Here is a 13,406-nt window from a genome sequence, read left to right on the forward strand (position 1 = left end):
CAAATGTGAGCAAGAAAAACTGGAGAAACAATGGAAAGGGCGCAGAAGGTGGAAGAGGACGGAGCAACACAGACGGGGAACAAAAAGTAGGCGCTAGAAGACTGGGCAGGCAAGCCTCAGAAAACTGTCACCCCACCCCACCCCGTCCTTTCATTCATTCCAGTTAACAGGAGAGGTGGTTCCGACCGGAGGGCGGGGGGGGGGGGAGGATAAAATACTGCTTGGGGAGGGGGACATCGCCTTTCATTGCTGTAAAACAAGGTAGCTGTGAGCGTCTTCTTCTCCTGGTTACCCCAATTAACTATATATTTTAAAAGAGAAAGACATCATGGGGTCTTTTTAGCTTTCTTTGTTATTTTTCATCTTCTGGCTAAGACTTAAGACTTAGTAATAGTGTAATGCAATAGCTTCTGTTAATCTTGGCTGTGAAAAATCTCCCTCCCCCCCCTTAATCTTTTTTCTCCACCTTCCCTCCTTTGCTTCCCCTTTTCTTGAGATCAGTGCTATGCTAATGATGTACAAAATATACACAGTATTGCACTTTTGAAGACTTTCTTCCTTACTCCTTCTGTTTTTCTTTCTTCTCCATCCTCGGAAATATACATACATATATAATATGTGTGCGCACACACACATACCTCTCTCTTTCATTCCCTGCCTCTCTTTGTGGTTTTCTCATGTTGTGGTAAACTCTTCTGCAGGTAGCTCTGAAAACACACTCAACAACATGAAACTGCCTATTTATGCTGTAGTTGTCTTCATTTTTGTTTGTCACAAATCCTCTTTCCTTTTGGGTTACTATTTTGCTTTTCTTACCTGTCCTTTTAAGTGTTTTGCCTTTTAAAAAAGGAAAGGGGAGAACAAAAAAGGTGTGTTTCTTGTTTTTTCTTGCTTTCTCTTTTGCCTTTCCCATTAATTTGGCATGTACAGTGGAAGAAGTTGTAAAAAGTGTTTTTCCCTTCTGTTTTCTTTTTTTGTCCCCTCTCCCCAGGTTTACTGTGAAAGAAAAAAGAATGTATACTGTATACGTGAATTACTTTTTTGGGGGTGGGGAGACTAATGCTATATTTTGTTGTTCACTCTTCGTTTTTTTCTATTTATTGTTGAAGCTGGAAGCACCAGAAGAAAGGAGTTAAAATAAAGTTTGCAAGCCACAATTTCCCTCGATATTGTTATTTCTTCATTCTGCTTAACACTTCCTCCTGGATATCCAGAAGAGAAGGGTTGGGGGGAAAAACACTTCCAAAACATTCGAGGAAAGCCTTTTGAAAGACAGAGAGGAGAGTTATGGCTTTCAGGGAAAATAAACCTGAAATTTGGGTGGAAACTTGAGAAGATGGAAGGAAAGCAGAGAGAATGAGAGAGGGAAGATTTTTTTTCCTTTGAAAAGTGTCTCAGATTTATCTGACATGGCTTCAGGTTAGGAGATTGGATAACCATTTTAGGTTCAAACAAGTTATGCAAATGATACTTTTATTTTGTCAGTGCTGAATTCCAGCCTTGCTGCTCCTAACAGGAAACCTAACCCCAATCCCCTTCGGGCTCTGGAAGCTTGTTAGTTTTGGTACTCCCCACCCCTCCTGCGGTGAGCTTCGCGATATACGCATGTCCTTCCATATGCCTCCCCGCTTTTTTGGGGGGCAACTTAACCTTGAAAAGAGGACCTCAGCCAATCTCTTAACGGCAAGGCCAACTTTATTATTTGTCTTCTAGGGCTTTCATAAGTTTCAATGAAACTTGCGCCTTTCCATCTCTTTTCCCTCCGTCTTCCTCCTCCCCCCCCCTTTTTTTCTTCTTTTTTGGAAACTTTTCTTGCTTCCCCAGCAAAAAGAGTAACCACCTGGTCATATTTTCCTTCTCCCTGTAATTGACTCCAGCAGAACTGACACGCTTAAATAGAGATCTGTTGTAATCTTTTCTCCCCCCCACCCCTTCTCTCCCCCTTCGGCCACCAGAAAAAGCAAAGCGAGCTCAGGGACTCAAGGCCTGTGGCAGTGGAATAAATTACATAGAATTGAATGGCATTCAGAAGGGAAGCTACTGGAGCGGGAAGGGGTGGAGAGGCAGCAACTGAAATAGTATCTATCCCAGTGCTCGGGTGGGCAATACAGGGAGTGCAGAATTATTAGGCAAATGAGTATTTTGACCACATCATCCTCTTTATGCATGTTGTCTTACTCCAAGCTGTATAGGCTCGAAAGCCTACTACCAATTAAGCATATTAGGTGATGTGCATCTCTGTAATGAGAAGGGGTGTGGTCTAATGACATCAACACCCTGTATCAGGTGTGCATAATTATTAGGCAACTTCCTTTCCTTTGGCAAAATGGGTCAAAAGAAGGACTTGACAGGCTCAGAAAAGTCAAAAATAGTGAGATATCTTGCAGAGGGATGCAGCACTCTTAAAATTGCAAAGCTTCTGAAGCGTGATCATCAAACAATCAAGCGTTTCATTCAAAATAGTCAACAGGGTCGCAAGAAGCGTGTGGAGAAACCAAGGCGCAAAATAACTGCCCATGAACTGAGAAAAGTCAAGTGTGCAGCTGCCAAGATGCCACTTGCCACCAGTTTGGCCATATTTCAGAGCTGCAACATCACTGGAGTGCCCAAAAGCACAAGGTGTGCAATACTCAGAGACATGGCCAAGGTAAGAAAGGCTGAAAGACGACCACCACTGAACAAGACACACAAGCTGAAAGTCAAGACTGGGCCAAGAAATATCTCAAGACTGATTTTTCTAAGGTTTTATGGACTGATGAAATGAGAGTGAGTCTTGATGGGCCAGATGGATGGGCCCGTGGCTGGATTGGTAAAGGGCAGAGAGCTCCAGTCCGACTCAGACGCCAGCAAGGTGGAGGTGGAGTACTGGTTTGGGCTGGTATCATCAAAGATGAGCTTGTGGGGCCTTTTCGGGTTGAGGATGGAGTCAAGCTCAACTCCCAGTCCTACTGCCAGTTTCTGGAAGACACCTTCTTCAAGCAGTGGTACAGGAAGAAGTCTGCATCCTTCAAGAAAAACATGATTTTCATGCAGGACAATGCTCCATCACACGCGTCCAAGTACTCCACAGCGTGGCTGGCAAGAAAGGGTATAAAAGAAGGAAATCTAATGACATGGCCTCCTTGTTCACCTGATCTGAACCCCATTGAGAACCTGTGGTCCATCATCAAATGTGAGATTTACAAGGAGGGAAAACAGTACACCTCTCTGAACAGTGTCTGGGAGGCTGTGGTTGCTGCTGCACGCAATGTTGATGGTGAACAGATCAAAACACTGACAGAATCCATGGATGGCAGGCTTTTGACTGTCCTTGCAAAGAAAGGTGGCTATATTGGTCAGTGATTTGTTTTTGTTATGTTTTTGAATGTCAGAAATGTATATTTGTGAATGTTGAGATGTTATATTGGTTTCACTGGTAAAAATAAATAATTGAAATGGGTATATATTTGTTTTTTGTTAAGTTGCCTAATAATTATGCACAGTAATAGTCACCTGCACACACAGATATCCCCCTAAAATAGCTATAACTAAAAACAAACTAAAAACTACTTCCAAAAATATTCAGCTTTGATATTAATGAGTTTTTTGGGTTCATTGAGAACATGGTTGTTGTTCAATAATAAAATTAATCCTCAAAAATACAACTTGCCTAATAATTCTGCACTCCCTGTATTTGGGCGGGTCAGAGGCTGTATCGTCGCGGGGGTGGGGAAGCGATGGCAGTGGAATGTCGGCTTATAAAACCCGCCCCAAAGCCGCGGGATAGGGCGGGCATCTCTCTGGCTCGCACTCCCGCATTTTGCTCTTGGGTATTCTAAGCAGGCTGGACGGAGTAGTAAGGAGTCTATACAAACACATATACATACATGCCGTCAAGAACGACTTCATATCTCGAGAGGAGGGGGGGAGGAACAAAATAAAATCAATGGAAAGACATTTTCCTGGGTAATCCTAAAGCCGCCCTTTTTGCTTGGATCAACCAAGTAGGTCCGTTTCTCTACCTCGACCCACTTCTCACTGTTGAATTCGCGTCTGTTGTCTCTCTTTTTCTCGCCATTGGTACAACCACCCACTGCAAATCTTTATTTTGTTTTCCTCGCCGCTCTCCTCCCGCATCTTTTTTCCTGCCAGCTTCACTTGAAATGTGGTACAACCGGCGGCTTACTGACTCCGCGCTCATGATTTCGCTCCTTCCCGCTTCTAGCTTGGGAGGTTCATTATCAGAATAGATGCATCAATGATGCATCATATTGTATAAATCGCAGCCCCTATTCCATACATAGTGTTTCCCCCCTTCTCCTTATTACAAGGGGGGGGGAGGTCGGTCGGAGCGGATTGGTGCTGTTCGGATCACGTGGACCAGAGTCACGTGGCGAAGGGAGAAAAAGGGGGTACTTTTTGGTGTAAATCTGGAGTCTAATTCCGTAATATATCACGGTACCTCGTAAAAACCGACACAAAAACGTCCCGGCCTACAAATCACCCGGCCAGATTATGAGTTCATTGTACTATGCGAATGCTTTATTTTCTAAATATCAGGCTACAAATCCGGTTTTCCCTTCCGGAGTGTTTCCCGAGCAAACTTCTTGCTCATTCGCTTCCAATGCCCAGCGCACCGGCTATGGCTCCAGTTCCACGGCCTCTTTCGCGGCTTCCATGCCTGGTCTCTACACTAGCGGGGGAGGCATGCACCCCCAGCCCCCCGGCATGTATTCCAGCGGCTACGGTGTGGACACCAGCTCCTTCAACATGCACTGTTCCCCCTTTGAGCAAAACCTTTCCATGATGTGTCCGGGAGACGTGTCCAAGCCCAACTGTAACAAAAGCGACAAGAGGGGCACGGATTTGCGGCACGAAAACAACTTGCGAATATATCCTTGGATGCGAAGCACAGGTGAGATCCTTGGCGGAGACAATGGCGGTGGTAGCGGAAGAAACCAGGATCAGAGGTCTCTCTCTCTCTCTCTCTCTCTCTCTGTGTGTATAGAGGGGAGAGTGTTGATATTGGGGATGGGGGAGGAAAAGATGGTGCTGAACTCCTTTTATGAAATTTGCCTCCAAAGCAATCCCTCCCCCCTTCTCTTGCTGAGATCCCCTAAGAAGGTAACCTTTAAACAAACAGTTAAATATTTATTGCTTCTGTTGTTGGCTTCCTGTATACCGAACACAAGATGTCTTAGGAAAACCAAGCTGTACTATTAAAACGAGGTGGAAGAGAAGAGTGAGGGATAGACAGTGAGAAGACAAAGTCTTGTTTCATTACCATTTCTTCATTCCTCAAGGATTGCTAACACCTAAAACTTAGAAGTTTCGCTCAGATCCTGCTCCGGAGGTTGATTCGTGGCGATTGCTTAGCGTTCTTTTTTACAGTGCAAATATTTTTAAATGATATCAAGGGCGAGGGGGGGGAGTCAGCGGTAGAGAACCAAACGAGGAGAGGTTGATTTGTGCCCAGAAGACACGAGTCCAAACACCGCTGGGGCTTGTTTTGTTTTTCAAAAGGTCATTGCATCGGAACAAGATCTCCTATGTCCTTCTCCTCCTCAGGATTTGCAATTGCAGGCGCAGTTCAGACCCACCAGACTCTGGAAATCGGAAAGGGAATCAGAGAATATGGTTCTTTCCACCATCCACTCTAAAATGTGTCTGGGTATCAAGTTTTGGAACAGGAATGTACATAAGAGATTTCCTGCGGTACCAAAGAACTCTGTAAGAGTAGAAGAGATGCATAGGTTGCACTTGTTACACCTAATCTCCCCCCTTCCCAATTGTGTGTAGTCTGTATTAAGTACCAACAGCCTAACCTGCCTACTTTTCTCTGTCCTCTACCTGGTGTTAGGAAAGGCAATGTAAGTTACACCCTAAGGCACAGGGAAGAAAGGGAGCTTCCATCACTGGGCTCTCTAGACTCAACTGTCCTTAACCCATTATAGCACCATTATCACATTCAATAATAACTCTGTGCTTCTCCTCAGAGCCAGATTTCTCTTCCATGCTTGGTGGGATTGGTGATTCTTATTACCACAAATCAACCCCCTTATACCAATTACTGTTACAGGATTCCAGCAGAACAAGCAGGCTGCATTAAAACCACAACTAACCCTACAGATGTAGACTTCTGAGGAGCACAGAATACATCAGGCTTGAAGTGGAAGAAAACTATATTTAGGCTGCAAACCTATACACACATATCTGAAGGGAATTCACTAGTATTTGCCTCTGAGTAATCATATATATGACTCCATATTAAATATGATGTGTCTCTTAATATTGCCTTTTCGAGTTTATGTTAAATTTCTTAGGAACTAACAGGCTGAGAAAGGCAAAAGTCAAACATTGGGAGATTCCTCTTTCCCTCAGTAATTGAATGTAAGAAAATTGTTTAGACTTCTGTTGGACCAGCAAGTACTGAGGCTAGAGGTGATGAGAAAATTGCAAGGGGACAAATTCCCCACATATTCTTCCACAGCTACAATGTTAGTCAAAATAGTTATTTGGAGAGGGAACAGGATTCTGTCTGAGGTAACTAAATGGATGTCTATAGGAATAGGAAAGGCTCTCTCAAATGGAAAGAGGTGGGTGTGGGCAAAAATTCAGGCCAGGTCTCTATCCAAATGGTGTGGAAGGAGATGAAAGGGGTGTGTGTGTGAGGGGAAAACAAAGGGTGTGTGTGTGTGAACATGAAGGCACAGTAGCTGCAGTAACTTCAAGAGCTAACATAAAAGGTTAACTTTTCTTTCTTATTAGGTAATCCATAAACTGTGATTTACAAATTGCATATCAAAGCCCAGCTTTGGTGTTTTTTGGAGGGGGTGGAGGAGAGGCAATTAAGGACATCCTTTTTTCCCTTCACTTTTTTAAAAATAGCAATAGCAGCAGCTCCTGGTAGTAGGGCAAAGGGATTCTTTTTGGTTTGCTGCTGGAAGAGAAGGCAAAATATTGAAGGAAGGAGTGCAAGCAGATCTCCAGGCAGACCCCTTTATTGAAGGTCTGGCAGCTTCTTTCCCCATTCTGAGTAATGAAATGAAAACTGGGCTTATTTCCTCTCAGTCTCTATTTCTCCCCCTCACCTCCCCCCCATGCTCCCCACCCCCTGCATTTCCTTGCAACTTGCCTGGAATTGGGAGACTCCACTGCTGAAGCAAGACTGGCCAGTGCAGCCTTCTGTTCAGCAGAGTTTACAACCCACATTCCACAGACATCTTATTTTCACCCTCTTCATATCCAGCTGACTTTGTTCCTCTTTTTTTCAAGACCCAAAGACCTATGCCCCCTCTCCCCCTTTTGCTAAACAGTAAATATACTAAATCAACACATTTCAGAGAATTAAAGTAGGGCTGTTTTAGCTCTTACAAACCCATTTTAATCAAAAGCATGAGCCTCGAACCTGTTAGAAGAATCAGGCCAGCAAGAAATGACTGCAGAATTAATTCCTGGTTTGAATCCAGATTCTTTGGATGCCCAAGTAAATATTTGTGGCCAAAGAAAGGATGCTTGGCTTGGGAAGGAATACCCATGTCGACTAACTGAGCCCAGCAGCTTCCAAATTACCTAATGAAAAAAAATCCAAATATCATTTTTCCCCCCTCTGGGGAAGGGGTGGAATAAAACAAAACATAACCTGAAAAAGGAAGGAAGTAACATTACCCACACATTAACCTTCTCTGATTTAAAGAGGTTTACCAGATGTGGAAATTTCTTCAGGGAAGAAGCTTCCTTGTAATTTCATCCACCTCAATTCTTGTTGCATGGTTTAACACTTATCACATGTCTTATGAGAAAATAAATAGCAAGCTTTTACCAGAAATTTCATTCATGCTTCCATTCCTCAACAGGAATTTTTTACTGATCTTTATTGGTAGGGACAGGAAACTGGACATTTTAAAAAATGCATTGAATCTCCTGAACAAAATTTGCATCACCAGTAATTTATACCAAATTCATTCAATCAGCAATCTTTGCCTTAAATTCAACAAATAAGTATCAGTAAGCTTAAGTTGTGCACCTGATATCCTACAACATTTATTTGAAACTATAGAACTGAACATTAAATTCCTGCCTAAAGAAGCTGAAAAAATTCATTGGTAAAATTTAGAGTATGCAATATCATACTTTCCTTTGCATGTTAAAATACACACAGGCACACATGAGGAAGTGAAAACTAAAATAAAGTTATAAAATTTTACTTTATTGTTTTGCAGGGACTGACAGAAAGAGAGGCCGCCAGACCTACACCAGGTACCAGACCCTGGAATTGGAGAAGGAATTCCATTACAACCGTTACTTGACCAGAAGGCGACGCATTGAGATAGCCCATGCCTTATGTCTTACAGAAAGACAGATCAAAATCTGGTTCCAGAACAGACGGATGAAGTGGAAAAAAGAAAACAAACCTGCAGGGCCAGGCTCAAATAGTCAGGAAAATCCAGAGGCTGAAGAAGATGAAGAAGAGTGAAAGAAAAAGAAGGGGTGAAAGTGGAAATGGAAGAGAGAATGGAACTGAAAAAAGGGGGGAGAAAGCAAGAAAGAGAAAGAAAGAAAGAAGGAAAAACAAAAAGAAGAAAAAGAGAAAGAAAGAAAAAGAAAGAAAGATGGATGACCACACTGTTCCAGAAATTTAGAGGGAAATGTAAAAATTATTATAATAAGACCTTACATTGAAACAAGAAACAAACATATAAGCAAACTGAAAGGATTCTTTCTTGATACTTAGAAAACTACCTATATTAACACTTCTCTCTTATTTTGTTTTTCTACAACAAAAAAGGAAATCTACCTATTAAATGTCTCTTTAGAATCCAATCTGGATAACTGTTTTGTTTTCATGTGGGTATACATATAGTCCAAGTATTTGTAAATCTTCCTGTTTAAAATTTCCCTCTCTTTATCGTCTTGTATTATGAAGTAAAAATGTTGACATGGTTAGCACTTTTAGAAAAACTGTGAACTCCAAATGTATGAAGGGAACACAAAACTTAGCAGAAGGCAATTGTTGTACATAATTCTATAAGATTCCCATCTTCCTCTTCTTAGGTTTGTGCCTCTATGTTGGATTACTGGTGCTGTATTTTTTATTTTATTTTATCCTGTTTTTGTTGGTGTATGCTTTTACATGTTTGGCAACGGACTACTTTTTACTGTCACTAGAGAATCTGAAATTAATATTGTGCTGAGTGAAACCAATGTATAGGATAGGTAACAAATACTTTAATAGTTTATCAACCTTTTTGATTTATATTATGTGATTATTATGCATAGAAAAGGGGAAAGGAATTAAAAATAACATGAATAATGTGTCCAGTAATGACTTTATATGGGTGAGGAATGTCATTTATTTATTTGGTGTGAACAGGGAAGATTTCCTATGCCCCCCACCCACACCCACCCCACTGCTGCCGGCCATCTTCATTATTGTTTGAGCAGATTTCAAATATTCCTTCCCAGTTCCTACTCCTATTTTCTTCAATGTATTGTTATGCATGTTTAAAAGTTTCTTTCAGTCCTCTTGCAAAAATCCAGCATCCTCCTCTGTTGATCACATCATGTTAAAACCAGAAGCTACTTTATTCTTGTCTGCATATACTCTTAGGAGCTTACAAAGTCGCTTAGGAACAGAATCCTGGATTACATTCTGTGACACTCTGCTTAAGGGTTGACTAGAAGAGCCTTAGTTAAGAAAAATATGTTATGCGATCCATGATAATCATTCCTTTTCTCAATCAGCTTCTTCAAAAGACAAAAGAACAGCAAATAAGGTATGGTGCTGCTGATACTTACTACTACTACTAACACCAACAAAATGAAATTCCAAGCAAAAAAAGCACATGCATGTTCAATTCCTTGGATTTTCTCTTCATTTGTGTCTTTATCCTGTTTTCCACTTTTTATAGGGAAACAAGTATCCGTGGCAAGTAAAAGTTAGTAATGAAAGAAAGTAACACATATGAGAGTGATTTAACTTGGAAGAAAGGCAAGGCAATATTTTTAACTAATTTCAGACACATTCAACACATTTCAGTTTAGGTTTTGCACTTTCATACACTAGAACATTATTGCAGAACAAGGAGGGGAGTAGTAGCTTAAATACTTAGTATTTTATTTTTTATTATTGAAAAGTACAGCTTTGCTTTTGTTTTCATTGTACACATGGTGGCTAAAGGTCAGACTTTAAAGACAACTAGAATGAGAAATAAATAGGAAAATCAAGAAGTTTCATCCATCACAAGTAGATTTAAAGTAAAAATAAAATGATAAAATTGAAATAGATATTTTCACTCTCTCGCACTCTCTGAAACATTATTTTCATTTTTAAAAATTCTTCTTTCCAGTATTTTCAGAGTTGTACCTTTGGCTTCAAATGTACACTAACTTTATTTTTGAGAAGGAAAATGTTTTTTAAAAAATACTTTAGATTATGAAAAGAAATACAATATCCACAGATAAGGTTTTGTAATATTGCATACAGTTACACTTATCCACACAAACAACACAGAAGAGATGGGTGTGTGGATGTGCAATAGAAAGGATAAGTGCAATAGATGCTCACATATAAAATTATCAAAATAAAATATTAGAAAATAATTGCTTTACTCTGTTAATTGATGGCTGCACAAGAAAGACTTATCAGTGGTACATGCCTGAATTTTCTGGGTATCTATCCAGCAACAAAAAATTAGAGGGTCTAAATTCTTCTTTGAAATGGGTCAGATCTGAAAGACCAAATAAGTGGAAATGTATGTTCCCTTCTCAAACAAAGTAAGTAATTTCAGTGGATAGGTTCTGAGGGTGAAAACAGAATTCCTGACCGGTCTTATCACCCACCTTAAGCGGTTTTGCTGCATTGAACCACTGCTATTGCATTTGTGGCATGTACCACTGCAGTAGTATGTACAACTTCAAAAACCTTGGTGCGCCTGTTCATCTTCCTTCCTTCCTTCCTTCCTATGCGCACGCCCCACATGCATACATATAAAAATGCATGAATACAATAACACCTATATATCTGCCTCCGTTAAATGTGCTTCTTACGACCCCTGATTATATACCGTAGGTTGGTTTTTTCCCGATACCTTGAAACGGGGGCATTTAACGTTTTAATTTCGTGGCGAATTTCCGGAAGGAAAATCTCTGCGGGAGAGAAGAGTCCTCCCTCCCAGCAGTCTGATTAAGCTAAGCAGTGCTACTTTTGCCTTAAAGGAAACAAAACACTATTTCAGAACAAGTGCCTTTATGCTTCTCTGCCCCCTCCCTGCAATTCCAGTCTACAGGTATGGAGACAGTGGCGGATCTCTGTAGCGAAAGAAGTGTCGAAAGCTCGAGAGGGCTTGTGCAGAGAGGCGGGCTTTGCAGAGGGTTTTCTTTTAACCCCCGGCGACATGTGGCGGGACCCCCAGTCTTCACATAGTCTTCTCTCTCCCACTCTCCCTCTTTTTTAAAAAGAAAAGAAAAGAAAAGAAAAGATGGCGGCTGAGAAAAAGACTGCTGTTAAAGCAGCCATGAAGAAATGCAATAAATTCATTGTTGTTCTATGAAAATTTACAACTTTGTGATAGAACTTTATGAGTGGCTGGGTTCTGCGATTGGCCAGAGCTGGTCATGTGGACTGCTAACCGTGAACATGAACTTTTTATTATTTCCCATGTGGTTATTCTGCCATTCTTTTGGCCGCTGTACCATGGGTCGGATTACTGTCCTCTGTAGGACTGTCTCTTTTAACATTTTTTTAAACTTTCTTGTATAAGCTCAATGAGGCTAAAAATAGAGGAGGAGCAGGGGAAGCGCGGGCGAGCACAAACACACACATACATGGACGCACATATTTGGGACTAAGCTTAGATTGCTAATATTATTGATCTCTTCATTTTCCAATTCTCTGTACCGACTCGGGTTCTCTCTCTAATGATGGAGGGGACAATGGAGAATCGATACCTGATGGAGGCTTTGGTCATTTTTCAAAGAAGGAAATTACTCCAGTTTCTATACAAAAGGACACGACAAATGAAAAAGCTCTCAGAAGTCGCAATGGACGGTTGTCAGGTTGGGACAATATTTGTCAATTTACACATAAAAGCAAGCACAACTCTGTCTGCCCCCTTCCTCCTCCTCCTCCTCCTCCCAATCCAGGGAAGGATGGGCATCAAAAGGTAAGTTCGTAATTTTCTAAAGTTCAAGCTGATATTATTTGAAGGGGGAAAAGAACTGGACATAGATTTGCTTTCCTTTTTTTATCTGAAAAAATATAAAAAATAGGACAGGGAAAGCCTCTGTTAACTGTATTGTATAAGAAAAGGGGCAAGGAAGGAAGGAAGGAAGGAAGGAAGGAAGGAAGGAAGGAAGGAAGGAAGGAAGGAAGGAAGGAAGGAAGGAAGGGCCAAATGAGACTTAAGATCTGGAGAATTCGAGCTATGTATATGTATATGTGTATAAAGAATATATATATTCAACATACAGGGATACAACCCCTTTAGTAGGCTTATTTTCATTCTTTACCCTTCAAATCTCTTCCCCATCCCAGGAAGAACCATACATGGAGACTTGCTTGTCATTGAGCAAATCCACTCATTTTAAGTTCTGTACAGCAGCCAGTTCGATTAAGATGTGTTCTAAAGGAGTTCCCTGTGGACATAGGTGGTTTTTCTTCCAACCAGCTGCACCAAGCTGTAGAGCTGTACCTTCTGTGCAAGGCTGGGATGGTGAGAATAGAACAGAGAGATGGTCACAGCCCCACTGAGTTTTTAAACTAAAGACAAAAAAGACCCAAAAATTATAATTCAAGGGAGGTAACAGACTATATAATCCACTGCCTATATTTGGGCGTTTTCATAGTAAATGCATGTGCATGTATGTATGTGTGTAAAAGGTACAACGATCCTGTATAGTGATAATGTTTGTACATGTAGTTCCATCAGTATTTATAAATCCTGTTTATCCTTTTGTTGCTCTATAAATAATACTATTATTTTTTTAATGGATTCCACGGAATATAAGAGAAAAAATGAAGAAAATGTAAATAATCTGTCTTCTACATTTTTATATTATTTAATTTAATTTAATTTATTGAGATTTTTATACCGCCCTTCTCCCAAAGGGACTCAGGGCGGTTCACAGGGCATAAATATAAACACCAATACAAACATTAAAAAAATAATTAAATTAATGCCCAAGTTAAAACCAGAATACTAAAACAAACCAATAAAAAACCCAAGTACCCCCATCAGGCCAGACCCGCTAGTTCAAATAAATGGGTCTTCAACCCGCGACGGAAGGATCGGAGGTCTGATGCCATCCGGAGCTCGACCGGCAGTTGATTCCATATTATGACTGTTGCATGTAGATTTAACATGGTCTGATTCTTCGTACCCTTTTATATCCACCAAGGACATTTCAGAGTTAAATCATGGTTGTTC

General features: G+C 40.8%; 2 protein-coding genes across 2 annotated transcripts in view; both read left to right on the forward strand.

Moving 5' to 3' along the window:
- The window catches only part of LOC310648245 (homeobox protein Hox-B8-like), a gene marked incomplete at both ends in the record, with an annotated part of 1,234 nt that extends 1,144 nt beyond the window's left edge, over positions 1-90 (forward strand). The window contains 2 exon segments of the mRNA XM_083375991.1: positions 1-26; positions 29-90. The exon segment at positions 1-26 is cut by the window's left edge and continues 216 nt beyond it. Coding sequence (XP_083232117.1) covers positions 1-26; positions 29-90 — 88 coding nt within the window.
- A 4,404-nt stretch (positions 91-4,494) lies between these two features.
- On the forward strand, positions 4,495-8,761 carry LOC310648247 (homeobox protein Hox-B7-like; the record flags this gene model as incomplete). Its single annotated transcript, XM_083375992.1, has 2 exons — positions 4,495-4,894; positions 8,202-8,761. The coding sequence occupies 2 exons, from the start codon at positions 4,495-4,497 to the stop codon at positions 8,453-8,455; spliced, it is 654 nt and encodes a 217-aa protein (XP_083232118.1). The 3' UTR covers positions 8,456-8,761.
- Between the last annotated feature and the right edge of the window lie 4,645 nt (positions 8,762-13,406).

This window comes from Vipera ursinii (assembly GCF_947247035.1).
Source record: "Vipera ursinii genome assembly, chromosome: W".
Taxonomy (NCBI): Eukaryota; Metazoa; Chordata; class Lepidosauria; order Squamata; family Viperidae; genus Vipera; species Vipera ursinii.